The sequence below is a fragment of the Hemiscyllium ocellatum genome, chromosome 3, assembly GCF_020745735.1.
Source record: "Hemiscyllium ocellatum isolate sHemOce1 chromosome 3, sHemOce1.pat.X.cur, whole genome shotgun sequence".
Lineage (NCBI taxonomy): Eukaryota > Metazoa > Chordata > Chondrichthyes > Orectolobiformes > Hemiscylliidae > Hemiscyllium > Hemiscyllium ocellatum.
The window spans coordinates 64,919,469-64,947,357 of record NC_083403.1 but is presented as its reverse complement, the minus strand read 5'-3'; the positions used below and the strand labels follow the sequence as shown (position 1 = coordinate 64,947,357).

At 39.7% G+C, this 27,889-nt stretch overlaps 1 protein-coding gene across 1 annotated transcript in view; it reads right to left on the bottom strand.

The window, feature by feature from the left end:
* The window catches only part of frk (fyn-related Src family tyrosine kinase), a 99,681-nt gene extending 72,287 nt beyond the window's left edge, over positions 1-27,394 (bottom strand). Inside the window, exon 1 of the mRNA XM_060850697.1 lies at positions 26,457-27,394. Coding sequence (XP_060706680.1) covers positions 26,457-26,806 — 350 coding nt within the window. The 5' untranslated portion in view covers positions 26,807-27,394. The remainder of the gene's footprint in view (positions 1-26,456) is intronic.
* Positions 27,395-27,889: the final 495 nt, after the last annotated feature.

Sequence of the window (27,889 nt, the reverse complement as noted above, 5' to 3'; positions counted from 1 at the left end):
GAGAAGGATTCACATTTTTGGACCATTGGAATCTTTTTGGAGGTTGAAGTGACTTGTACAAGAAGGACGGTTTGCACCGAAATTGGAAGGGGAATAATATACTGGCAGGGAAATTTGCTAGAACTGCTTGGGAGGATTTAAACTAGTAAGGTGGGGTGGGACCCACGGAGATGGTGAGGAAAGACATTAATCTGAGACTGGTACAGTTGAGAACAGAAGCGAGTCAAACAGTCAGGGCAGACAGGGACAAGGTAGGATTAATAAATTAAACTGCATTTATTTCAATGTAAGGGGCCTAACAGGGAAGGCAGATGAACTTAGGGCATGGTTAGGAACATGGGACCGGGATATCATAGCAATTACAGAAACATGGCACAGGGATGAGCAGGACTGGCAGCTTAATGTTCCAGGATACAAATGCTATAGGAAGGATAGAAAGGGAGGCAAGAGAGGAGGGGGAGTGGCGTTTTTGAAAAGGGATAGCATTACAGCTGTGCTGAGGGAGGATATTCCCGGAAATACATCTAGGGAAGTTATTGGGTGGAACTGAGAAATAAGAAAGGGATGATCACCTTATTAGGATTGTATTACAGACCCCCGAATAGTCAGAAGGCAATGGAGAAACAAACTTGTAAGGAGATCTTCATTATCTGTAAGAATAATAGGGTGGATATGGTAGGGAATTTTAACTTTCCAAACATAGACTGGGATTGCAATAGTGTTAAGGTTTAGATTCAGAGGAATTTGTTAAGTGTGTACAAGAACATTCTCTGATTCAGTATGTGGATGAACCTACTAGAGAATGTGCAAAACTTGACCTACTCTTGGGAAATAAGGCAGGACAGGTGACTGAGGTGTCAGTGGGGGAGCACTTTGGGGCCAGTGACCATAATTCTATTAGATTTAAAATAGCCATGGAAAAGGATAGACCAGATCTAAAAGTTGAAGTTCTAAATTGGAAAAAGGCCAAATTTGACGGTATTAGGCAAGAACTTTCAAAAGCTGATTGGGGGCTGATGTTCACTGGTAAAGGTTGGATGGAAAATGGGAAGCCTTCAGAAATGAGATAACGAGAGTCCAGAGAAAGTATATTCCTGTCAGGGTGAAAGGAAAGGCTGGTAGGTATAGGGAATGCTGGATAACTAACGAAATTGAGGATTTGGTTAAGAAAAAGAAGGAAGCATATGTCAGGTATAGACAGGGTAGATCGAGTGAATCCTTAGAAGAGTAGAAAGGCAGTAGGAGTATACTTAAGAGGGAAATCAGGAGGGTAAAAAGGAGACATGAGGTAGCTTTGGCAAATAGAATTAAGGAGAATCCAAAGGGTTTTTACAAATACATTAAGGACAAAAGGGTAACTAGAGAGAGAATAGGGCCCCTCAAAGATCAGCAAGGCGGCCTTTGTGTGGAGCTGCAGAAAATGGGAGTGACACTAAACAAGTATTTTGCATCAGTGTTTACTGTGGAAAAGGATATGGAAGATATCGAAAGTCAGGAAATAGATGGTGACACCTTGCAAAACATCCATATTACAGAGGAGGAATTGCTGGATGTCTTGAAACGCATAAAGGTGGATAAATCCCCAGGACCTGATCAGGTGTACCCTCGAACTCTGTGGGAAGCTACAGAAGTGATTGTTGGGCCTCTTGCTGAGATATTTGTATCATCGATAGTCACACGGGAGGTGCCGGAAGACTGGAGGTTGGCTAACATGGTGCCACTCTTTAAGAAGTGTAGTAAGGACTAGGCAGGGAACTATAGACCGGTGAGCCTGACCTCGGTGGTGGGCAAGTTGTTGGAGGGAATCCTGATGGACAGGATATGCATGTATTTGGAAAAGCAAGGACTAATTAGGGATAGTCAACATGGCCTTGTGCATGGGAAATCATGTCTCACAAACTTGATTGAGTTTTTTTGAAGAAGTAACAAAGAGGATTGATGAGGGCAGAGCAGTAGTTGTGATTTATATGGACTTCAGTAAGGCGTTCGACTAGGTTTCCCATGGGAGACTGGTCAGCAAGGTTAGATCTCATGGAATAAAGGGAGAACTAGACATTAGGTTACAGAACTAGCTCAAAGGTAGAAGACAGGGTGGTGGTGGAGGATTGTTTTTCAGACTGGAGGCCTGTAACCAGTGGAGTGCCACAAGGATCAGTGCTGGGTCCTCTACTTTATGTCAGTTACATAAATGATTTGGATGTGAGCATAAGAGATACAGTTAGTAAGTTTAGTTAGTAGTGGACAGCGAAGGTGGTTACCCCAAATTAGAACAGGCTATTGATCAGATGGACTTATGTGCTGAGAAGTGGCAGATGGAGTTTAATTCAGATAACTGTGAGGCGCTGAATTTTGGGAAAGTAAATCTTAGCAGGACTTATACACTTAATGGTAAAGTCCTAGGAAGTGTTGCTGAACAAAGAGACCTTGGAGTGCAGGTTCATAGCTTCTTGAAAGTGGAATCACAGGTAGATCGGATAGTGAAGGCGGCGTTTGGTATGCTTTCCTTTATTGGTCAGAGTACTGAGTACAGGAGTTGGGAAGTCATGTTGTGGCTGCACAGGACATTGGTTAGGCCACTGTTGGAATATTGCTTGCAATTCTGGTCTTAGATTAGATTAGATTAGACTTACAGTGTGGAAACAGGCCCTTCGGCCCAACAAGTCCACACCGACCTGCCGAAGCGAAACCCACCCATACCCCTACATTTACCCCTTACCTAACACTACGGGCAATTTAGCATGGCCAATTCACCTGACCCGCACATCTTTGGACTGTGGGAGGAAACCGGAGCACCCGGAGGAAACCCACGCAGACACGGGGAGAACGTGCAAACTCCACACAGTCGGTCGCCTGAGTCGGGAATTGAACCCGGGTCTCAGGCGCTATGAGGCAGCAGTGCTAACCACTGTGCCACCGTGCTGCCCACTAATTCCTATCGGAATTCCCATCTTCTTCCTATCGGAAAGATGTTGTGAAACTTGAAAGGGTTCAGAAACGATAGACAAGGATGGTGCCAGAGTTGGAGGATTTGAGCTATAGGGAGAGGCTAAACAGGCTGGGGTTGTTTTCCCTGGAGCGTCAGAGAGACTGAGGGGTGATCTTATTGAGGGGACATGGATAGGATAAATAGACAAAGTCTTTTTCCTCAGGTAAGGGAGTCCTGAACGAGAAGGCAGAGGTTTAGGGTGAGAGGGGAAATATATAAGAGAGACCTAAGGGGCAACTTTTTCATACAGAGGGTGGTACGTGTATGGAATGAGCTGCCAGAGGAAGTGGTGGAGGCTGGTACAATTGCAACATTTAAGAGACATTTGGATGGGTATATGAACAGGAAGGGTTTAGAGGGATATGGGCTGGGTGCTGGCAGGTGGGACTAGATTGGGTCGGGATGTCTGGTTGGCGTGGACAGGTTGAACCGAAGGGTCTGTTTCCTTGCTGTACATCTCTATGACTATAATTTAATCTTTCTTGTATAATTTATTCCATATTTGTTACAATGAATTTCCCAGTCACCATCAGCTTGCAGACACATGCTGTAACAATGAATGGGTTTGGTTTATAATATCTATTGTTTGGATAAACATGTTCCTAATTGTTTCACAGGTTTATTGTCTGTACATGTCTGAGTACCAAACTTGGTCCTGTTCAAGATTTGCCATTGTGATGTATGCCAGGTGGTATAAGATGTTGCCCAACTGGCTAACCCAACCCACAAAGCATTGAATTTAGTTGACCATGCAGAGCAATGGAAAATGCTTGATGGACCCTATTTTTTGGGGATCCACCTTGACTCCAGATACAATGGAAACATGGCCCAAAATTTGATAGCAGGCTTGGAGAACACATTCTTGCACTTGAATTTGAGACCTGCAGCCTATAAACATTGGGGAACTGACTATATCCTTGTAATATGCTAGCCATGATGTGAAGCCGTAAACAGGAAAATTATCCTTGTGGCATATGAATCCATTGAGACACTCTTTGACACTAGCCTCAATGCATTATAAGGTTTCAATACTTAGTTCAAAGTGCAGATAATTAAAGCAGAATATAAAAACCACTACTTCCATCTATTTTTGTCGAGAACAAGCTTCCCCACAGCCCTCATGAATTTATGATGCAAATAATTGTTGCAAATAGTTGTTAAATGTTCATCAGTTTGCACTTTATGGTCTTCAGTCCTCATTTGTCAAAAGCATCCGGAACCCAGTCATGGTAATGTATACACTGAGTCAGAGTAACTAACCTTCCTGGGCTACATGACTGTGAAGGTGAGTCAAATTATAATGTAATTTGGGATACAGCCTTAAGTACTCTTGTGTCTAAATCCACATCTGCATCCACAATCTGAAGCTGGATACCTAATAAAATACTTCAAATCTTCTCATTATTAACTCAAAGCTATCTTTAAAGCTAATAAAATTGACTTTTTAATAAGCTGCAGCCAAGCAGAACACCAATTTTCATTAATGAAAAATACACAGCAGGGGAATAAAAAAAAACATCTAAGCATGGTTTGTCCTGGCATAGTGGGAGATGGAGGAAACTGCTGATGACTTTAAATGCTGTCGTGGTGTTTTTAACTTACTGAATTAGAAAAAATATACAGTTGACTACTGTACTTTTGGGAACTCTGCATCACTGCGACTAAAGCATAGCAAGGCACCCTGACTAAGGTGTCATCCAGCCAATAAATGCTGCTGTAATTTACAATGTGACATTGCTGTAAAAGAAGTTACTGGAGATAATGACAGTCATGCAGGAATTTTGCTGATGTCTTTGAGGCTGTCCCCATGATCTATTTAGCATGGGAACAGCCATATGTAGAAGACATTATGAAGCACTTTTGGACCGGTAACTACTTCACATGAGCAGAGAAAGTAACTACAACAGATGCAGTTTGGATCCTATCTATGTCACAACAGCTGAATCAGGAAATCTTTATAAGCATGAATTCTGCTTTGGAACTATCATAAACATGAGTCCACTGTTGGTCATGTTAAGATTATTAGAATCATACAGAGGCTACATGAGAAGACCATTTGGCCTAACATGTTTGTGATGACTCTAAGAGCTGTGCAGCAGTCCCACCTTCTTGTCCTTTAATTGAAGGCCAGCAAATACTTTTCTCTTCATATTATCATCCAATTTCTCTTTGAAAGCCATGACTAAACGTGCTTCCATCAGAATCACAGTGGGACTACGTCAGACTCAAGTCACTTGGAGCTTAAAAAGATTTTACCCTACGCCAATCACATTGGTTCTTTATACTTCTGCCAACAGGAACTATGTCTGGCATTATACTCTATCCAGACCCTTTAGATATTTAAGCACTTGTTCAGTCTCCTCACAGCTGTCTCCTTTGATTAATGTGGATATTGCTAATGAAGTGTAAGGGGATATCACAATTAACAACAGTGGGGGAAGAAGATTAAATGAATGATTCGAAGGAGCTGGTAGGGGGTAGAAAACATCCCCCAACACAATCAGCACATCCAATAGCTCAAAACAATGATTGATAAATAAGCCAGATATTCTAATTAAACTTTTCTCTGAACTGAACAGAAAAGTCATGCAGTGTCATGTAAATATACCATATAAATTTATAATCTTTAATTCAATTTATCTGTTTAGAAATTGAGATATTTGTTAATTGAGCCAGGAAACTGTTTAAAATAGCTGCCGAAGATCAGCAAGTTTGCCAAGTTCCATCAAGATTTATAAAATTAACATCAAAAATAGCATTGGTAAGGTACTGATTCACATTAAGAAAATTGCAAACAAAATCAAAATGGAGTGTAAGTGCACAGGACCAGTGTGATTATGTCCATAAATCACTGAAGATGGCCAGATAGAGCAATTGATTAAGCATTTTTTTTTCTTATTCGTTCATTCAATACAAGGGTCAATAGCTGGTCCAGCATTTACAGATGGATGGTGTGCAGTATATGGCATCTATAACTTCGTAAATAGGGTACATAATCCAAAAATAAGGAAGGTATATTGAACATATATGAAATACTGATTCGACTCAACTAGAGTACTATTCAGTTCACTATTTTTCAAATAGTGGGGAAAATGTAGAAAACCATTATACAAAATAATCGTACAATAACAAAATTGAGGTACGTAGATAGCTTCAAGAAATTGGGAATGTTTTCCTGAGAGAAAAGATGGAAAGGAAATTTGATAGAAGTATTCAGAGTCATGACAGGTCTGCATAAGGTAGCGAGGAAGAAACTGTTCCTGTTGGTGCATTGATTGAGAACCAGAGGGTACAGCTTAAGAATTTTAGAATGAATGTATTGGTGAACTGAGGAAAAACAATGAGTAATTAGAATCTGGAATGCACTGTTGGAATGGCAGGTTTAATTGAGGCAATCAAGGAATTGGATTATTGTCTGAAAAGGAAAAAAAATCCACAAAGCTACAAGGAAATCACTGACTTCCTCCTTCAAAGGGTCAATACAAACACAATGGGCCAATTGGCCAACTCTAAGTTATTACTATCTGAAGATTCCAGCTATATGTAGCAGTCCTTTGGTTTGGTAGTGATGGTCATAAGTTATTTTGTGAAAATGTTACAGTTAAAATAGTCAAGAAGATGATCCCTGCATTGTCCCGGATGGTAGGAAAACTTCCAATCAGTACATTGCTTTAAAGGTTTACACTCACAATTTCTCTGTGATTTAAGCTTATCTGCAACTCTGGTTTTTGAGAAATGAGGATGCAATTTGCAATGAAATCGTATAATGCTACAATTCAAAATTCTAAAATCTGCAGTCTTTTTTTTCATTTTTATTTGGAGTGAAAATAGATTGGCCAATGCAAGGTCATGAACACATGGGATAATCCAAACTTCTGTGTTATCCCTCACTATCCTGGGAGTACAAACACAATGAATAAAATCTTTACACTATTCTTAATGAAATATTCTCCTACCAAATAAAAAACTGACACATGGGGAAAATAAATCATGGAGTAATTTAAGGTTGATTCAACCTTGCATTTGACAGAAATGCCATATCATGGAGCAACCAACAAAATCAATCCAGACCAGGTGCTGAAATGCACTTTGTTAAAATAAACACAGAAGATGTATTTCTGCTCTTCACTTGATCATCTTCACAGTTGATGTAATAACATTCACTAAAATGCACAATTCACACAAGATGGAGTTTCATTAAGTATACTGCCAAGCAACTGAAGTGAATGATGCTGCCAAGATAGATTTAAACAAGAAAACAATTTCCTTGATAGGTTAGTGTAAAGTATTTGAAGGTTCAATTATTTTTAGATTTACAAATATTAAATTATCTAAATTGAGCTTGCAATAATATAACAAAAATAATAGAAACTAGTTTATAGATTGTAATATGATTTGCCATGTAGAAATTTAGTGTGAACTGAACTGCAACATTAAGATTGAAGTGCATTTTACTCATTTCCACTGGGATGTGAATTAACTGATGCGAAGATATTGCTGTAGTATATGAACATAATACAAACTACTGTACTTTGAAATCTAAATCACATTGCTACTCTGTTGGGTTTCTGGCATAGTTTAGGTGGGAGACAACCCAGAATAACCATTCCCAACCTCATGCTCCACCTCGTAAAAGGGGCAGACAGCTGTGAAATGTTCCCATCAGTTGCGGGACACAGTCGCATTTTCACCCAATATGGCACTAACAGAATCACATTGCAAAAACCCTGTGCCCCATTGAGTTTATGCTGCTAAAAAATACACTACCGTTTACACTAGTCCCATTTTCCCATGCTAGACCAATACCCTTGAATGCTAGGATTCTTCAAATGCTCATCCAAGTGCTGTTTAAATGTTGTGGAGGTTACCTGCATTAACTACGTTCTCAGGCAGTAAATTCCAGACATCCATAACCCTCTTGGCAAAACATCTTTCCTCAAATCCCCTCCTAAACCTTCTGTCTTTCACTTTAAAAGTGTGTCCCCTTGTTCTTGATCCACTGACGAAAAGGGACAGCTGCTTTCTATTCATCCTATTCATACGTCTCAGAACCATACACATCTCAATTTGGTCCACTTATGCCCAGTAGGTCCACATAGCTGAACTGCCCTCCCATTAAACCCACAAACTGCAGCTGATTGGCATTGGTGTACATAACCAAAATTGCATCCTGAAGAATTTCAGAACCTGTGTTTCAGGTTCCTGAGTGATCAGCTTTAAATGATATGTTCATCCTTTATAAATCCTCTCCTCCCAGGACGATATCATCCTCCACGCTACACTCTCAGTCAAATACATTAGTGAGTGCCAATTTTGGAAATTCACGTAAGAATTGTGTTCTGTTGTTTTCAGAAATTACAAGTCTGGCTTCCTACGTGATACATAATTTCTCAGACATTCATCCTTATGCATTTAAAAAAATTACTTTTTATACATTTGATTCCAAGATATGGGTGGTGCTGGCCAAAGGTTAATGCCCAACCCTTGAGAAGGTTGTGGTGAGCTGCCATCTTGAACAGCTTCAGTCCTTGGGACTTAGGGCTTACGCACCGTGCTGTTAGGAAGGAAGTTTCTGGATTTTGATCCAGTTGACAGTAAAGTACTGGTGACATATTTCCAACTCAAGATGGTGAGTGACTTGGAGGAGAACTTGCAGCTGGTGGTGTCCTTGTCCTTCTAGGCGTAGAGTTAGCAAGTTTAGAAGGCACTGTCAGAGAAACCATTGTGAGTTTCTGCTGTAGATCTTGAATCGATGGTACATATTATTCTACTGTGCATCTGGGTGAATGTTGAAGCTGGTGAATGGGATACAAATCAAGCAGGTTGTTTTGGCCAACATCATTTCTGCTTGGCAAGCTATTTTAAAATTAACCTGTGACAAGTCTTCAAATTACTGCAAATAGACTAATCAATTATGTCCCACAACATGCTGTCTCAAAATTCTCCAAATTGGCAGTAAATGACAACTTTTTCAAAAACTCTACCATTTCCTCACTCAGCAACAGATACCTTGTTCTGAAATGACAGCTTACTACAATCTAAAAAGGGTTGTGATTATAGCACTGCTCAAGTTCAATTGAAATGTAAAAGGATCATGTCTTTTGATTTTGCTATCCTGAGCAAATACTTAGGTGTCTCATACGCTTATGAGCCCACTCTCATGAAAATGATCATCGTTCCCTATTTCGCACTGGCTTATTTGCACGGGATCAGCAAGTCAGCTGAGATATCAGCAGCAGAAAACATCTCCCACCACTACAAGTATGCATCAAAAGACTCTTGATCAAAGCAATATTTTCCTGGTTGTCCAATGGATCCACAGCCATCTTTAAATATCAGATTACCTAAAGTAACACACTACTTTCTAGAGCACATTTTTAAGCCTATTTCTCTCAGTGTTGAGACCTCTTTTTTGTTTTTTTTTCTCATTTTGTTTTAGAACTATGAGTTGCATTTGAGAACTGAACTTAATAAGTTCCTGAATTGGTTATATGGAAGTCAAAATCACTCATATGAACACTATCACATGTTCTGAAGACAACAGCTTATCTGTAACATGACTTCTTGAAACTCTGACAAAAAGGCATCCCCAAGTCTATTCAAAATGGCAGTGGTCACATGACTATGGCAAGTTAGTCGGCACATTAGTAGATTGCATTTCCAATCCTTTTTGAACAAATCTGCAAAGTTTGCATGCATTATGTATATTTTTGGTTCCCAAGCAATCCCCATACAGAAATGTGCTCACGTTAGCAGTTCATTATTCTCATCAGTTACTGTTTATGCATTGTACACAAAGTTTTTAAGTCATGCCCATCTGTTAATGGTACATATGCACATTACCACTAGTTGATGTTCCTGCCACAGTCAGTGTCATTTCCATTACATTTGTCGTTGCAGTGTCTGTTGTTATGCCATTTGCATTTATGTTGTGTTGCGGATCTGTGGGTCTAACTGCTAATCTGTGGATTGTGCAGGTGATGAGTTCACAACCTCCTGTTCAACTTTACTCAAGTCCCAAGTTGCCACTGGCTCTTGTAGAGATCTCTAAATGATTGTACACCAGCTGGGTCTCCAATGCTCAACTCTGCCAATAACTTGGCATACCTTTAAAATGTTTGAGTAAAAAGTGAGGTCTGCAGATGCTGGAGATCAGAGCTGAAGATGTGTTGCTGATTAAAGCACAGCAGGTTAGGCAGCATCCAAGGAACGGGAAATTCGACGTTTCGGGCCAGAGCCCTTCATCAGGGCTGATGAAGGGCTCTGGCCCGAAACGTCGAATTTCCTGTTCCTTGGATGCTGCCTAACCTGCTGTGCTTTAACCATACCTTTAAAATGGCATTTCACAATCTGCCATTTCACCTTGATTTTGACACTCATGGTTGTTACAACTGTGGTTGCAATCCCTTTTTCACTATGGGAAGAGGGGTAAGGGTGAAATTCTTCATTCAACAGAGAGCTATTGTCGTTCCTACAACGTTGGGATTGCTATACCAGCTGAAGTGAGTTTTCAGGCATTCAACAATCACAACAGTAGACGTTGAAGTCAGCTGGCCCACTCCGACTAGTTACAGTAGTGCCTATGGTGACAAGATCATCAGCTTCATTCATGGGGTCTGTCTGGGATGTTCATGTGCCTTCAGCAGCTCTCTAGCTGGCTTAGCTTGTGAGCCATTACAAACACTGCACGAGCTGATGTTGCCCTTGACTTTGTTGGTCAGATTTGGCAAATTAGGCAATCTTTTGCTATCTTCAAATGTAATTCAGTTTCTTGTTGTCTTGCACAGATGTGTTTTAGTATCTCTCCTCTCAATTCTTATTGGATAACTAATCTGTTTCCTTTGAACAATATGTCATCTTGGGCTATCAATTCATTTCTGTATGTCCAATATAGCCTCATAATAATGGGTGTGTCCTTAATGTTTTCTGTCCATGATCTCATCACTACTCATTGTAATGCTTGGAGAGTTTTACCTTGATGGCCATTTGCATGAACAGACTGATGGTTCTGTTTCACTGTTCACAAACTAAACTAGTCCCATTTGCCTGAACCTGGTCCATATCTCTCCAAGCCTTTCCTATTCATGAACTTATCTAAATGTCTTTTAAATGTTGCAACTGTATCTGCATCCGCCACTTCCTCTGGAGCTCATTCCACATATGAATCACTCTCTTTGTAAAAACATTGCCCCTCGTGTCCTTTATAAAAAAACTTTCTCTCTTCACCTTAAAAATATTACCCCATAGTTCTGAACTCCTCCACCCTAGTAAAAGATCCTTACTATTCACCTTATGTATGCACATTTTATAAACCTCCTGTCTTAAGCTATATCATCTTTTAGTTATTAAATTCACAGTATTCTGCAAGCTGTGTTAATTAATCAATAAATTGATGAATATACTCTCCTTAGGCCACAATATTGAATGCATATTATCCATAAATTACCTTAACTGTATATATACAGCCAATGTAGTTCTGTTTCTGGTTCACTGTAAACCCCAGGGTGTTGATAACAGGTAGTCAGCATCAATAATGCCAGGGGACAATTGTTAGATTCTCTTTGGGTGAAGATGATCAAAATCTGGCACTTGTGTGGCATGAATGTTACTTGTCACATGTCAGTCCAAGGCTGGAAATTGTCCAGGTCTTTCTGTGTTGGACAATGACTGCTTCAGTATCTGAAGAAGACAGGAACAGTGCTATACCTTGTGCCATCATCAGCAAAGATTCCCACTTCTGACCTTATGATAGGAAAGGGCATTGATGAAGCAGATGGTTAGGCTGAGGACACCACCCTGAGGAACTCTTGCAGAGATGTCTTGGATCTGAGATGATTGACATCCCACAACCACAATCATTTTTCTATCTGCCAGATATGACTCCAACCAGTCCTCCCTATTCCCCCCATTCCCCCACCCCCACCCCACCCCATCCCCCAATTCCAATTGACTCCTGATATGCTAGGGTTCCTTCATTCCACATTAGTTCAAATACAACTTTGATGTCAAGGGATGTCAAATTCACCTCATCTGGAGTTCAGCTCTTTTGTCCATGTTTATGCCAAGGAAATAATGTTTTCAGGAGCTAAATGGTCCTATCAGAACCCAAACAGTGCAGCAGGTTTTTCCTAAGCAAGAGCTACTTATCAGACTGCTGATGACACCATTCATCATTTATTGATGATCAAGAGTAGACTGATGGGGCAGTGATTGGCCAAGTTGAATTGGTGTTGCTTTTCATGGACAGATCAAACTCAAACAATGTTTTACATCGCTGCAAGATACCAATATTATAGCTATATAAGAACAGCCTAGATAGGATTCCAACTATTTCTTGACATCATATGTGGTGAATTAAATTGGCTGAAGATTGGTATTTTTGAAGTAAGGGACCTCTAGAGCTCCTTTACACATCATCAACACTCAATCTTAGTTCCACTTCTCGCAACATGCCCTTCAGAAAACCTGGTCAATATTGCAACTTCCTTGAAACTGGCTGCAAAACAGTAGCACATAGTTACTTCCACATGGTAACAATCACATGATTATGATAAATCAAGACTGCATTGGGATAGTTGTATTTCTCTCCCAAACATGGCTATAAGTATCAAAGGGCAGGATTCATCCAGTTTTGTCTATATACACAGTAACAGCCAAAAAGGAGTGCTATTGGAATAATGACCATTTTTGTTTTGTTGCATTGGTTAAGGACAGGTGTTTGTTAGGACAGTTCTTCAAAATAGTGAAATGGTCTTATACATCACGAGAAGGCGCAGATGAGGCTTCTGTTTCAGGTCTCATTTGAAAGGCACCACCTCTAACTGTACAATATTGCACCTCAGTAGCAACTAGTAATGTAGGAGAAACTGTCTGGAATTCAACTTCCACCTAGTGACAAGAGAGATACAAACAGAGCCATGACTGTCACTTATACCAATTTAAATGCCACAACTTTACAACTTAGCAACTGAGTTACAGAGCAAGCTTATATTTTCAGGTAGGATCACAGTTTATAGTAACACAAATTCCATTTTCTTTAGTCAGGGGTTTCAACACTCCACGTACTTTTAATCTTCTCAAACTAATTATATTTTGGTCACTGCAGGTGATAATAGTACTGAAAATGTGTGCTCCAGAACTTGCCACATCCCTAGGCAAGCTGTTCCAGTGCAGCTACAAGACTGGCATGTACCTACCAATGTGGAAAATTGCCCAGATATGATCTTTGGCAAGTAATACTTACGCCACACAAGTGCTAGGTAATGACAATCTCTAACAAGAGAGAATGTAATCGTCATCCCTTGGCATTTAATTGCATTAGTGCTGCTGAAACACCCACCCCACTATCAATATCATATGGCTTACCATTGGCCAGAATGAACTAAATTAGCCATATAAATACTGTGTCTATAAGTACAGTTTATAGACTAGGATCCTGCAGTGCAGAACTCACCTCTTGACTCCAAAGGTCTGCCCACCATCTACAAGGCACAAGTCAGGACTGTGATGGAATACCCTCCAGTTGTCTTGAAGAGTACAGCTCCAACAACATTCAATAAGCTTGACACCACCAACAAAAAAAAACATGTGGCTCACTTGATTGGTACCACATCCACAAATATTCACTCCCTCCAGCACCAACATTCAATCTCAGAGGCATGTATCATATACAAGATCTATTGCCAAATTTCACCAAGGCTCCTTGGTCAGTGCCTCCCAAATGTGTGATCACTACTATCTAAAAAGACAAGGAGAGTAGATACATGGGAACACCATAATCTGCAAGTTCCCTTCCAAGTCACTCATCATCCTGACTGGGAAATATGGTCATTCTTCAGTGTCACAGGGTCAAAGAATGGAACTCCCTCCCATCCATGTAGGTCTACTTACATTGACAGGAGTTTAGCAGTTCAAGAAGGCAGCTCATAACCATCTTCTCAAGAGCAACTAGGGATAGTCAATAAACGTTGGCCCAGCAATGGCACCACAACCCACAAATGAATATAAATAAAGGCTATAATCATGGATCTCAGTGGCACTAATACTGTTTGAGTTTCAACTTATATCGAGTAAGGAGAGAGCCACTCCACATGTGCTCATTTTCTATCAGTGTTCCTGATTATTTTTCAGTAATCTTTGGCTTGTTTCATTTCTGTTCACTGTTTTAATCCCCTACTGAGATTAGCTAACAGATTGATTATCCATCCCACATTCAATAAGCTGACTTGTGAAAACAGCTCCATCTATGAACTGGTAAATGCACTCAGTGGGGGACATAATTACAATTTAGTAACTTCTGATACAAGTTTTACAGTTCAAGATCAAACACTGGTGCCAGTTACTAGTCTAATGAGCTGTGGAAACTCTTATATTTACGCACATACAATACTCTTTACGGGCTCAAGAGATTGAATTTGGCACATTGCTTTTCACATTTCCAACTACTGTACAGTAGAAAGATTGATTTGGACAACTGGCTCTGACTTATTGGACAAAACTTCCAGTAGGAAGTGAAAGGCTGGATCTTTTACTTTCTGTCTTTATTCCAGTGGAAGTGTTACAGTTTCATATTTTGCTTCTTTAAATATTTTTAATCTCTTCCTTAGGAAGTAACCCCTTGAGGCATGCTACAAAAGGAACCAGCACTCAACATTAGCAGTGCAACAGAAAAGTGAGAAACAAAAAAAAATGATGAGTACAAATTCATTAAAAGTACTGTTGCAGTAGTTCTAAATAAGATTCTGGATCTTACAATATAGAATACAATACCCACTGGCTTAAAAGCAACAATTATCAATAGGAACTATTCTGAACATAAAATTGGTTCTTTGCTGTTTTAATTTAAGTTGAATGAAACTTTCTCTGCAATTTATTGCAGATTGCCTTACAAGAATGCTCTAAGCTATTGCCAAATGTACAGAAGAAGCTTCTTAATGGGAACACCCAGTGTTAAGCAACATGTTCTCTTTACTTAAACATAGCTTTCAGCAAACACAGGCCGAATGATTGTTTGCTTTTACAGCCTGCTAATCAAACAGTCTGCACTCTGTTCTCCATAACAGACAAGTTGTGGTCTTCTATTAATTTAACATTACACTACATGGATTGGCAATTCAGAATAAGAAACTTGGGGAAAACACTGTTACATATTTTTAATAAAAGTTTCACCGAACACAAACAGGATGTTTAACTGTGGAAACAAATGTATTACACAGTATATAGTAAATGTGCAGGAACATGCTAAGACAAAAGGATGTAGCTATCACAAATAAATAAAAGATTGATGTGAAGTCAATTAAAATTCTACCATTGTCAAATATATTGAGAATTATAGCTATTATCCATTCTCATTTATAAAATTCCAATCACAGTACATTCGTGCTACGGACAGCTTCATTTCATCATGGTGAAAACATGCCTTTTTCAGAGTTACACATCAATTATAATAAGCAAAGTGACAATGTTTCAAACTTGAGTTAGACATGATGTTTGAAAAACATGGTGGATAATTCTAAATGTGTCAACGTTTTCGTTGAGTTTGCAAAACTGTTTTGCTGAAATATTGCTGAATCCTGAATTGAAACTAATGCCAAATGCATGAAAGTGAAAAGATGATTAAGATGTCAAAATTGTGACAAGATGTATGGTACTTATCATATATTTTATAGGACATGATCAAGATTTGCTAAACTTGGAACTAAAAGGACATGATTAGAATCTGAAGTGGTTGCTTATGTTTTCAGTGTTCCAAACCATTTAAAACTCCTCAAATGCTAAAATAAAAGTTTGGGTTTGCATGCAATAATAATTCAGTTTGGATTAAAAATTATCAAGTAATATTTGTACCACAGATGCGTCATGCAAATCTTATCTCTGACAAGACAGAATCAAACTTGTGATGTTTAACCTCATTGCCTTACTGAAACTCCCACTATCAACATTCCAAAGGTCAACATTGACCAGAAATTTAACTGGCAGGAAGGAGACATCCAAAATGGCTGGGAATTCTGTGGTGAATAATGTACCTCCCAAATTTCCAAAGCCTGTCCACAAGGCATAAGTCAGGAGTGTGACTGAATAGTCTTCACTTGCCCAGGTGAGTGAAGTTCCAATACTCGAGTAGCTCAATAATATTGAAAACAAAGCTGCCTCCTCTACCAATGTTTATCCACCAACTTCAACATCAAGTTCCTCCATTATTGTCACAGAGTGGCAGTAGCACGTAATATCTATAGGATGGACTACAACGACTCATCGAGGCTCTACCACTAAAAAGAAAAGAGCAAGAGATACATACAAATGCCAACACCTGAAAGTTCCCCACCAAACTACACACCATCCTTACCTAGAATTGTGCCACCGTTTCTTCACAGTTGCCAAGTCAGCATCCTAGAGTTCCCTCATAAGTATGTAGGTCTCATGCAACACAGAGGTTACTGCTCACCACCCACATTCTCAAATACAATTAGTGACTGACAATATATATTGTCATTGCTAATAAAATTATATATGAATCAAAACAAAACCTGTTCACTCCACACATCCACCTCACCGTTATTCACACTAGCTTTTCTACCTGAGCTTTCACAATTTATTAGTCCTTACGACTCCCTGACTACACTTTTTGATAGAATAAACCCAATGATGTAGTTTGTTACTTTCCGAGTGTCACTGCCCCATGAAGCAGAGCCATTGTTCCCATCCCACAGCTTTCACCACATGTTTATCTCACAATCTGCTTATCACACCAATTTACTTCAGTAATTATTGTCAGATTACAACTCATGTGGTTCTGTACTTTAGTTTAGTTTCTAGTTCTCTCCAAACAGGACCAAGTCTTCCTTGGGTTCTGAACTCCAATACAGGTCAACATCCTTTGAAACAATTTCAGATGTCCTACATCCTGTCTCCTGGTATACAACATACCAAATCCCTACAAATAACCCATTTTCATTTCCCCTCTCTATATTCCTCATTTTTCTTTTCAAAAACTTCCTGCTCCAATGTGAAGGTCCATACCTGGTTGTCATTCCAACAATCTTTATTCTCATTCTTATATGTGGCAAACAACATGTAGCTGTCAAATTGCATCAGTTCCTATTGGGTTCAACTTACTCTCTATGCTATTGGTCAAACCAAGCCTATTTTGAATCCACACCTCTCCAAGATGTGACTGTGTTCCAGAATATCCACAAATACTCCTTTACGTATTGAAGTATCTTAAATTCAGTTTAATAATTCTAAACTAGGCACGTCTCATGCAAATGTGTTCGTTTTGGACAGACTTGAGACTAAACGTTTCTACAAACTTCACAGGGCCTGTTCTCACAGATCTTAAACTGGATACTTTATACCTACAATTTAAGTTTTGTCATGAATATGTGCCATATCGAAAATGAATCTGTAATTTCACCTGCTGCTTATATATATGTTAAACCATTTAAAAAAATAAAACTTTTTTGAGGACCATGTTCCTCTTTATCTCTGTCTTAAATGGATTAATCCTTAATCTGAGATTTTGCCTGAGGTCCTAGACGCTTTGCCCAAATATTCTGACAAGTCCCCTAAGAACAGGGGAATCATCTGTTTTTCAATCATTTTCTCATTCTTCTAAGCTCCAGTGAGTACACGCCTAACCAACGCAACCTCACCTTCATCCACAAAATCAACAAGTGAACCTTCTCTGGACTACCTGCAATGCCAGTGTATTTCTCTTTAAATAAGGGGACCAAAGCTGTTCACAGTGTTCCAGATGTGGTCTAACTAGTGACTTATATAGATTCAGCAAGACCTCCCTACGTTTATACTCCATTCCCATTGAAATAAAAGTCAACAGTCTATCTACCTTCCCTATTGTTATCTTCTTGTGATTTGTGCATGAGGACCCCCAAAACCCTCAGTTTTCTGCGGTCTTTCCCAATTTAAATAGTATTCAGCTTTTCTATTCTTCCGTAAAAAGTGTATCACATGGGTTTCCTTTGGATGCTCCGGTTTCCTCCCACAATCCAAAGATGTGCAGGTCAGGTGAATTGGCCATGCTAAATTGTCCATACTGTTAGGTGCATTAGTTAGAGAGGGGTGGGGTTACTCTTCGGAGAGTCGGCGTGGACTTGTTGGGCCACACTGTAGGGAATCTAATCAATCCTCACATTTTCCCATGTTATATTCCACTGCCACGTTTTTCCCCCTCTCACTCAACTGGTCTATATCACTGCAGGCTTTTTATGTCAACTTCACTACTTGCCCTTCCAGCCATTTTTGACTCATCTGTAAACTTGTCTACAGTGCATTCACATTAATAAAAATATTAATAAATAATTGTAGCACCAACATTGATCCCTATGGTACTTCACTAGTTACAGGTTCTCATCCCGAAAATGCCCCTTTTTCCCAACTCTTTCTTCTCTCAGTCAGCAAATCCTCTATTCCATGCTAATATATTACCTCTTAACACATGGGCTCTTATTTTATTAAGTAACTGTATGTGTAGAACTTTATTGAATGTCTTTTTGAAGCAGATATTTATATATATTAGTTTGAATTCTTTATCCAGTGCAAGCAGTGAGGAAGACAGTCAAAAATGTCAGAAAGTCAGGAAGGGCGTTAACAAGTTAGTGGATAGGTGACATGCCACATTCAATGTGGAGAAGTGAGGGGCAACTTGTTTGGTACAAGGAACTTGAAGAGATAGGGGTTCTTGTGGTGCAGTGATACAATCCCTACGTGCGCACAAAGAGGCCCAGGATCAAGACCCAACTGCTCCAGAGGTGTGCAATAACATCTGCAAATAGGTTGATTTGAAAATGAAGGGCATTATTCCAAAGGGTATGCATGAGTAGAGAGCAGAACTGGGTTATTTTGTGCATAAATCATTAAAGGCGGCAGGACTCTAGAGCAAGTAGTTAACAAAACATACAGTATGCTTCGTTAATAAGGACATAGAATACAAGAGCAGGAAAGTTATGGTAAACTTCTATAAAAATATCATTCGACCTCCGTTTGAGCACTGTGTAGAGTTCTGAGCAATCGACTTCAGGAATGATGTGAACACACTGGACAGAGTACAAAAGTGGTTTATACAAGTGGTTCCATGAATAAGACATGTCATTTATGAGGAAAGATTAGAAAGGTTAGCATAGTTTCCTTGGAGAGGAGAAAGTCAAGGAGAATTCTGATTACAGTTTTCAAAATCATAAGGGTTCTGGAGAGGGTAGGTGGGGAAACTGTTCTGGCTTATCAGAGGATTGAGCACCAGAGGCAGGTTTAAAGTCTCTTTCAAAAGAAGCAAAAACAGGGTGAGAAAAAAAATTCCCACATAGTGAGGGGTTCGGACCTTGAAGGCATTGCCTTAGCGTGTGATAGAGGCCAGTTCAATTGTTGCATCCAAGACAGCATTAGAGAGTTATTTAAATGGAAACAGAATTACAGGGAAAGTGCAGAAGATTAACCCCAAGATGCGCTGCTCAGAGTTAGTGCAATTATGAAGGGCCAATGGCCTCCTTCTACATCATAACAATTTTGCGATTCTGTGAGGTCAGCCACAGTGGCCCCCAGACCAGGCTGAGCCATGCACATGAAACGTGTGAGATACACAAAGACAGCCTGAGTCAAAACTAACACTTTATTAAAAGGCACTGAAGTTCAGTTAGATGTGAAGAAACTCCTGCTATTGATTTACAGCCTCCTGGAAGTTTCACGTAAGGGGATAAAAGTAAATGACAAATTATCCAGTTTTGAAAACAGAAATGCCATATATACAAATACACAAGTGGGTTATATTTCAGAAAAACAGCTTTTATGCTGAAAGAGAGAAGGTACATGGATTTCGGTCAGCAGGTGCTGAAAGACTCGCTCTTTATTTTTGGTCTTAACAGCTCAAAAGCCAACTTCTGTGAAAAGAAATCAGAAAATCATTCATTCACTGAGAACTCTGTGGTCTCAGGTTCAACTATAACAACTTAAAGACTCCCAAGAACTTTTTAAATAACATATTGTTCACCTCTTTATCATTCTGGACTCTCTACCCTTTTAAACCATTTTACCTATGTTTGATGTCACATTTTATGATTTGTTTTCTCTCTGGGTTAGTAAGCAATAAAATTCCTCTCTATTTCACTCAAGAAAACCTTGTAATTGATGCCTTAATTTTGACCAGTACTAAATTTTAATTGCAAGGTGATGTAGCTGCATATCAAAAAGTATTAAAAGCTTTTGTTCCAAGTGATTGGGAGAGTTGAGCCAATTCAACCCTATTCCTTGGTCATAATGACATAGAGGAGCAAGTGGTCAGCAAGATGTCCAACTTCAGCTATAAGTTATCTAATAGAAGGAAAAATAATGAATCAAAAACATTACACAATAATAAGCCATTATGATACAGATAAAATAACTGGTGCTGGTACATTGTTGATTGATAGTGCGATCATAAAGTGATTTGTCTCACCAGAATATAAATTTGTACACAGAAAATCTCAGAGAGAAACACATAACTGGTATTTTGTTGTCAGTTAGTGCTGCTATAATTGGCAACATCTTCACTGGCTTATACTACATCACGCTTCTAAACAAACAGCATTTGATCCATAATCAAATGTTAACCAAACTGGAAATGAGTTTTTAAATGTAGAAAGGTACTGACTTACTGGGGGAAAAGGTAGAGATGCAACCTTATAGAGCACACAAGTGCATGAAAAATGGTGCAAAATGACTGAATAAGACCAAAGCCAAAATGTTAATTTTCCAACAGCAGGTTGAGATACAGCAATAGAGTCAGCAGAGTGAGATGTATTTGGTCTCAACTGCCCTGTGGCAGACTACACGCGTAATACGTTTGCTTGCCATTAATGCTCATTAAAATGTTTGTAAACACATCTTCCCTTCAAGATAAAATCAGCAGTTCACAAGACTTTCATGGCACATTAATTTAAAATTGGAATGCAACAGTCAGCTTAATGCAGTGTATCTGAAGTCACTTCCCCCTGTTGAAGTCTGTGGCTCAAGGGAGGGTAGCAGCAGCATGACAACTTTGGCTTTGTGACCAGTACATTGTGGAGTCAGGGATATAAATGACTGGAAAAGGAGTCCTAAAGGAGGACAGAGGATGCTGTGCAATGGAGTAGCTTAGAAGTGTGCAGGAGTGGATGATGTAAGGGGCTTTGCATCCTAGGTGTGGTAAGAATAGTCACCAAGGTAAGAAAATGAGGGACACAAGAGCTGGTGTTAATATTGTCCTCATGTGGTCCTGACTGTTCGAGTTGATCTACAGAGTCTCAATTATCCCAATTGAGAGTGATCTCGGACAATGTTCTTTAGATACATAGATGGGAGAGCCAGCTGAACCTGCATGGTTAGCCATGTCTCACAGAGTGGCGAGTACAACACCAGACAATATGAACATTCAATAAAGAGTGAACATAAAACATTATACTCTCTCTTCAATAATAAAGGACTCCCACTAACACTCCTATAACCAACAATAAGGCATGCCAGAGCATTTAGCTCTCCGGCTAAGTTACTTCTATAATTAATGACGATGCAGACCTGAATAAAATAAAACTGATGTAATGGAAAGTAATTTTGAAATCTAAATGTGAAAAATCAGCTGTGCATTCTTTGTGCCCTCATGAGTTTTATTTTAATGACAATGGAATTGCTGCATTATTAGTGGTACACATATCAGCACTGATAAGCTTTGCCAATTATGCAATCACACGTATATCCTGTGCATGCTGCTAGCACCAATTTTATTGGTTGTGTGGGAACCAGCAAAAAGCAAGAGCGCAGAAGTGCAGTCAACATTACATTCCACCATCAGGAATGGAACACCACCATGAAAATTCCATTCACTGTCACCTACACAGTAATAATATTTAAATATTTCTACTTTGAATTGTTATTTGTCTCTATTTCACATTTTTTACATTAAATGGTCCCAAGTTTCCAAAGTATAGAATATCACAAATATACATAATCCTCTTTCTGAGCTCAACAGTCTCAAATAATAATATTGGGCAGTGAAACCACCAAAGGTAGGAGAAAAACAGTTAATGAATGGTCATTATTACTCTGAAAAAAGGTTCAAAACATTATATTTAAAAGGTGCACACTTCACTTGCAGCCTAATACAACTAAAAGTCTTGATGCTGAAAATTTTAAAAGAAATAGTGGGGTTCTATTTCCATCAGATTTTATAAAAGCTGGTGTACTGGAGCGTGAAAAAGATTTTAAAAGCTCTGAAGAAAGAACAATTAGTTTTAATTCAACTGTCACTAAACCATAGACGTTTGTAACAATATGGGGTGAAACTAGCAGAACACAAGTTGATGCAGGCCAGTCAGGGTGGATTTCTCAAAGCTATGATGTGCTTAATTGATCTTATACAATTATTTTGAGAAAGAGCTGATGGTACAATGTGTTGAATTTGATCTATGATTATTTTCATACGCATTTCAAGAGGTCAATGAGGATTATAATAACGACATGTTTTGACAGATGGTTAGAGAGCAAAAAACAAAAATAGTGTTCCACCAGAGTCTACACTGGGTGTGCTGCCTTATCGTTTATATAGTGAAATGTGAAATCCATATAAATAGAGCAAGCTTGACACAAGGTTATTAAAGGGAGCCGCATATGTTGGTAATAAGGACATAAAATGTTCATTAATCTTGATTTTTTGGACAGAGGCACAGAACACTAAAGGAAGAAGTTAATGCTGATTTTATACAAGGATAGCCATTGTTGGGCACTTCAATATAAGAAGGATACAAATGCTATTAAACAGATACACTGTGCAATCACTAAACTGTTAACAAGAATGAGAGATTTCAGTCATGAAGTGAGAATGAGAGTTCAAGACGTCTTTTTGTGAAAACCTTGAAGGCCAAATGAGAAAATGGCTTCCTCTGCCCAAAGCTGTTTTTGAAGTAAAGTTGTGATTTTGTTTTAAAGATAGCTGCTTAAGAACGATCAAAAAATAAGACAACCAACAGAAGTGTAGAATTAGATGGTATGTGTATGTAGAAAGCACAAGTGTCGAATGTTTTGTTCATGTGCTGCAGTGACCAATGATTCACTATTTTCAGATAAATTGGGATATTTTGAAAGTGACCTGATCACGTTTATCTGAAGATGTGTTATGGGTAATCATGGACAAAACATGTTTACAGTTAAGGTGAAAATTCACACATTTTCTTCCTATTAATTGCCATTGCTTCCCCAACAATTAGCATCAGCAGTGAGTGATCAGCACCACATAACATTACAAAGAGGTCATGTGGCACAATGGACATCCCTAGTCTGAGACACAAGCTCAGGTTTCCTTGGGTCTTGGTGGCCGTGGAGGTTGAGCTCATAACAAGGTCAGAAAGTTGAATACAATTTTTTAAATACTTCCAACACATGCCATTGGTGGATGGTAAGAACAAGAGAATCCCAAAACCCTGAGACCTAGGTCCGAGACTGAAATCAGCAAAGATGGGCAATTGCAGCTCCTTCACTATAAGCCTACACACTGCAGCACCCCCTAAGCTTGCAATTCTCAGCACCCTACTGTACTCCTCGTAAGCCCATGACTGTATAGTCAAATTCCGAATGACCACCATCTACAAGTTTGCTAATGACATCACAATGGTAGAACGGATATCAAACAATGATGAGTCTGAATACAGAAAGGAGATAGAGGGCTTGACGTCATGGTGTAATGATAACACCCTCTCTCTCACTGTCAGCAAAACAAAAGAAATGATAATTGACTTCAGGAAGAACGAGGAGAACATTCCCATCCACATCCAAGGAACAGAGACTGACAGGACTGAGATCATTGAGACAATAACCAGCAATCTGTCCTGGACTTCCCATGTAGATGCAACAGTCAAGAAGACACAGCAATGCCTCTTCTTCCTCAGGCAGCTTAGGCACGTTCAGCATAAGGACCTTCACCAACTTTTACAGATGCACCATAGAAAGCAAATTGTCCAGGTGAATAGTAGCCTGGTATGGCAACTACTGTGCCCAGGACCATAAGAAACAACAGAAGATTGTGTGCACAGCTCAGGTCATCACGGAAGCCAAGAGAAAGTGCAAACTGCAGATACTGGAGATCAGAGTCAAAAAGTGTGACGCTGGAAAAGCACAAACAAAAACAGTCAGGCAGCATCCGAAGAGCAGAACACGTCAACATTTTGAGCATAAGCCGATGAAGGATTTATGGTCAAAACGTCGACTCTCTTGACCCTCAGATGCTGCCATCACAGAAGCTACCTTTCCATCCATGGACTCTATTTGCACTTCTTGCTGCCACAGAAAGGCTGCCATCCCTCCCACCCTGGCTCGCTCGTTCACACACACACACACACACACACACACACCACTCTCTAACTTCAATTAATGCTGATCTTATTAATGTTAATCATGCTTCGTGCATCTCCTGTGTAGTATAACCTATCTGCTTCACTATGATCTGTATGTCCTTGCTCCTGCCTGTACTACTCACAAACAAAGCTTTTCACTGTACTTAGGTACATATGACTGCAACAAATCAAATCAAATCAACATCAGTACAGCTATGCTGCCAAAAGAAAATTGGAATTTCTACCACCACTGTCTTCAGCTCCAGACTGCAACACACGTTATAACAGCAGCACTGACCCCAAGTGAAATGTAACTTGCACAGAAGTTCACACTGGGTACTTTTAAAGGTGAAAACAAATGAATCTATACTTCCTATTGCATTTCTTACGGTATATTAGCTTCAGTAAAATAATTGAAATTATGTTACCATTCCTATCAGCAGGGATTGAATTTTGGCGATGCATTCCAAATTGCTACATACTGTCATGGAAATACTTATCAATTGCTCATGAGTCATCAGTTTAAGTAGTGCTTGAAAACAGGTGAACCTCTGTAAACCAAAGCCTTTACCTTCATTAAGGTATATCATATATAAACAGCAATTAAGATGACAAAATGGGACATCAAAATAACCTCATAATAACCACATCTCTCTTTTACCATCACAAAGCAGACATATATCTATATAAACGCAAGTGGAGAGAATAGGAAAAAAACTTTTCCTTTCAAGGTTTTTAGATCATTTAAAATCAGGGATGAACTAGAACTCATTATTTTTTACAATCTATTTGCATAATGCAACAAACAAAAACAGGCAAATTCTAGGCTGTAATTGACTTAAGAACATTGTATGATATATATGGCAACATAAAAGACTTAACCAAATTCTAGATAGCTAACAACTTTATGATTTTATAAATATTTATACTGTGTGAATTAGCTGACAAAATGTGTGGTGCTGGAAAAGCACAGCCAGTCAGGTAGCATTCGAGGAGCAGGACTGTTGACATTTCAAGCTTATGCTGAAAACATTGACTCTCCTGCTACTCAGATGCTGCCTGACTGGCTGGGCTTTTCAAGCACCACACTCTTTGACTCTGGTCTCCAACATCTGCAGTCCTCACGTTCTCCCTGTGTGAATTAGCTCTCAAGTGACAGCCAGAAATGTTTTCCCACACAGTTTTCCAACAGGCAGGTTAATAGTTTAAAATGTATCCTCCCACTTGTTTTTGTTCATTGCTCAAGCTTGCTGTTTTCATTTGCGCACCTTTATAATTATTTTTCCAGTTTCACAACCATTCTCCGGAACCCTTCATAACTTCCTTTTTTATTTTGTGGAGTGTTGAAAGTCAAAGAACCTAACAACAGATCTCTTGATATTGGCGGCATTATCTCCTAATCAAGCAGGCCTGTTAACCCATAGGAGTATGGTAACACTGGTCTTAATACAGCAAAGAAGATGTGCATAAATATTAATGAAATTATGTATTGTTTGATAAGCCTGAGTTCCAGTCACTCCAATAGACTGCAGCATGTTTCTCAATCTACTACTATTTTGTTCATATGAAGCACAATACAATTTAGCACTGAACCATGCAAATACATTTCCTGGAAAGATCAGAACATATGTACCCTGCAACAGTAGTTAAACAGATAATATACCTGTTACGTGTAAGTGACCAAACTGATTTATGACTGTCAACCAACATTTTTGTTTCAAAACTACAATTTCTTCAAATGTAAATCTAAAAGGGACAACACAAAGTAAATTGGATCAGATCAAGTTATCCAAAGGCACTCCTGCAACAATTTCACGAAAGAATTCACAGATGTAAAGAGGAAAGGGGACGATTTCAGCAGTTATTTATTCCAGCACGGGAACTCCGGACAACCTAAGACAACTGTAATAGTTATTTATCAGCATTCAGGGACTTGGCAAGGTCCTGCTCGCTCTCCAGCCATTGCCCACGTCAGCTTGAAGATTCCCAATCATCCGTTTGGCAAGGATCTGCTCATTCCATCCAGCTGCAGAGACCAATAGGTGCGATGTCCTGGTCCGTGCAACTCGGTGCCTATGCTGACGTATCTTTGCCTTAAGTGAATGTAAATATTGTCTACTTACGGTTGCGCCTCTATACTGCAGTCCAGAGCAACGTAATTGCTGGGAATGTAGCCTTGTCTGTTGTCGTCTCGCCACAGTGACCGAGCCAGCCACCAATTGTCCAGTGACTGGTCGGTAACTTCCAGCATTTCTCCCGCTTCGAAGCTCAGGTCCTCGGGTGTGCGAGCCGAGTAGTCGTACAAAGCGACATAGATCTTGCGCTGCAGCACCGGCTCTGGCGGGGGCGGCCGAGGCAGGGTGGGGTCCCTGAGAGACAGCGACCTGTCCGGATCTTTGAGCTTGGCAGGTTTGAAGACACAGGGGCAGATACACCTGAGACATGCACAGTGAGTCCGTATGAAATTCCCCATGTTTGTCCGTCTCCACTCTGCTGTGGATCCGCTCTACTCCGTCTCCGAAAGGGAAGACATTCCTAAAATAAATCAATGAACGAACTCCCTGAACGACTTGGAACAAGACAGGAATTGAATGGAGACCGACTTTTACATATTGTCTTTGCTGCCTCACAGCGCAACCCTTTCTCGACTTGGAGCTTGAACCAGGAAGTATTTGTTTCGGTAAAAAGTGCCAATGATCTGCACTGAAACTTTGCTACAATATCGACACACCTAACACGTATCAGGCAGCTCCGGCCCCGGTGACCATGAACTTTGTTTATTTCCTGGTCCGGTATTTCCCCAGAAAGCGCAGGTTAGCGAGGAAAATATCATTTACAGCGTTAGTCCGGTTAAACCATTCACATTCTGATTTGGGCGTTTCTTTGTCGCACGTTTCCGCTGAGATTGGAGCTGATTGTGGAAAATTCAGGGACCAGGTTTGCAAGGACAGAACATCTGTTTACACACGGGATGTGGTCTGTCCATTCCCTAGTCTCAAAGTAAAACAGGAGAAAAGGAAAACGACTGAGCAAGGTGTCAGTTGCCCGTTTAATACAGCCAGAAAGAAAGAGTTTAGACAAAACATTTCCAAACAAGCAATGAAAGCTTCAAACACCTGCTGCACATCAGGGTAGCTTTTCCCTTTGCGTACATTGAAATAGTTCGGACTCCCAACAGATTGTGATCTGACGAAATATGTTTGTTTGAAAGGATTCAGGGATTTTGGTAAATCCAAACAGATTCTTTAGCCCAAATTCGTAACCTGCGTTCTTGCGTAGGAAAGCTGATTGGCCGAAATTGCAGCAGAACGTGGTACGACTCAAATCCTGAATTCTGACAGTGGTTAAACTCCAGAAATTAGCCCCTCCAAAAGGTATCCTCCTCCTGATAAGATCAATCATACACTCCCTACAGTGTGCGGGCAGGCCATTCGACATACCGACCCTCGGAAGTGCATCCTCCCCAGGGACACACCCCATCCCTGCATTTCCCATGGCTAATCCACCTCGCCTCCACATCCCTGGGTACTATGGGCAATTTTAGCATGACCAATCC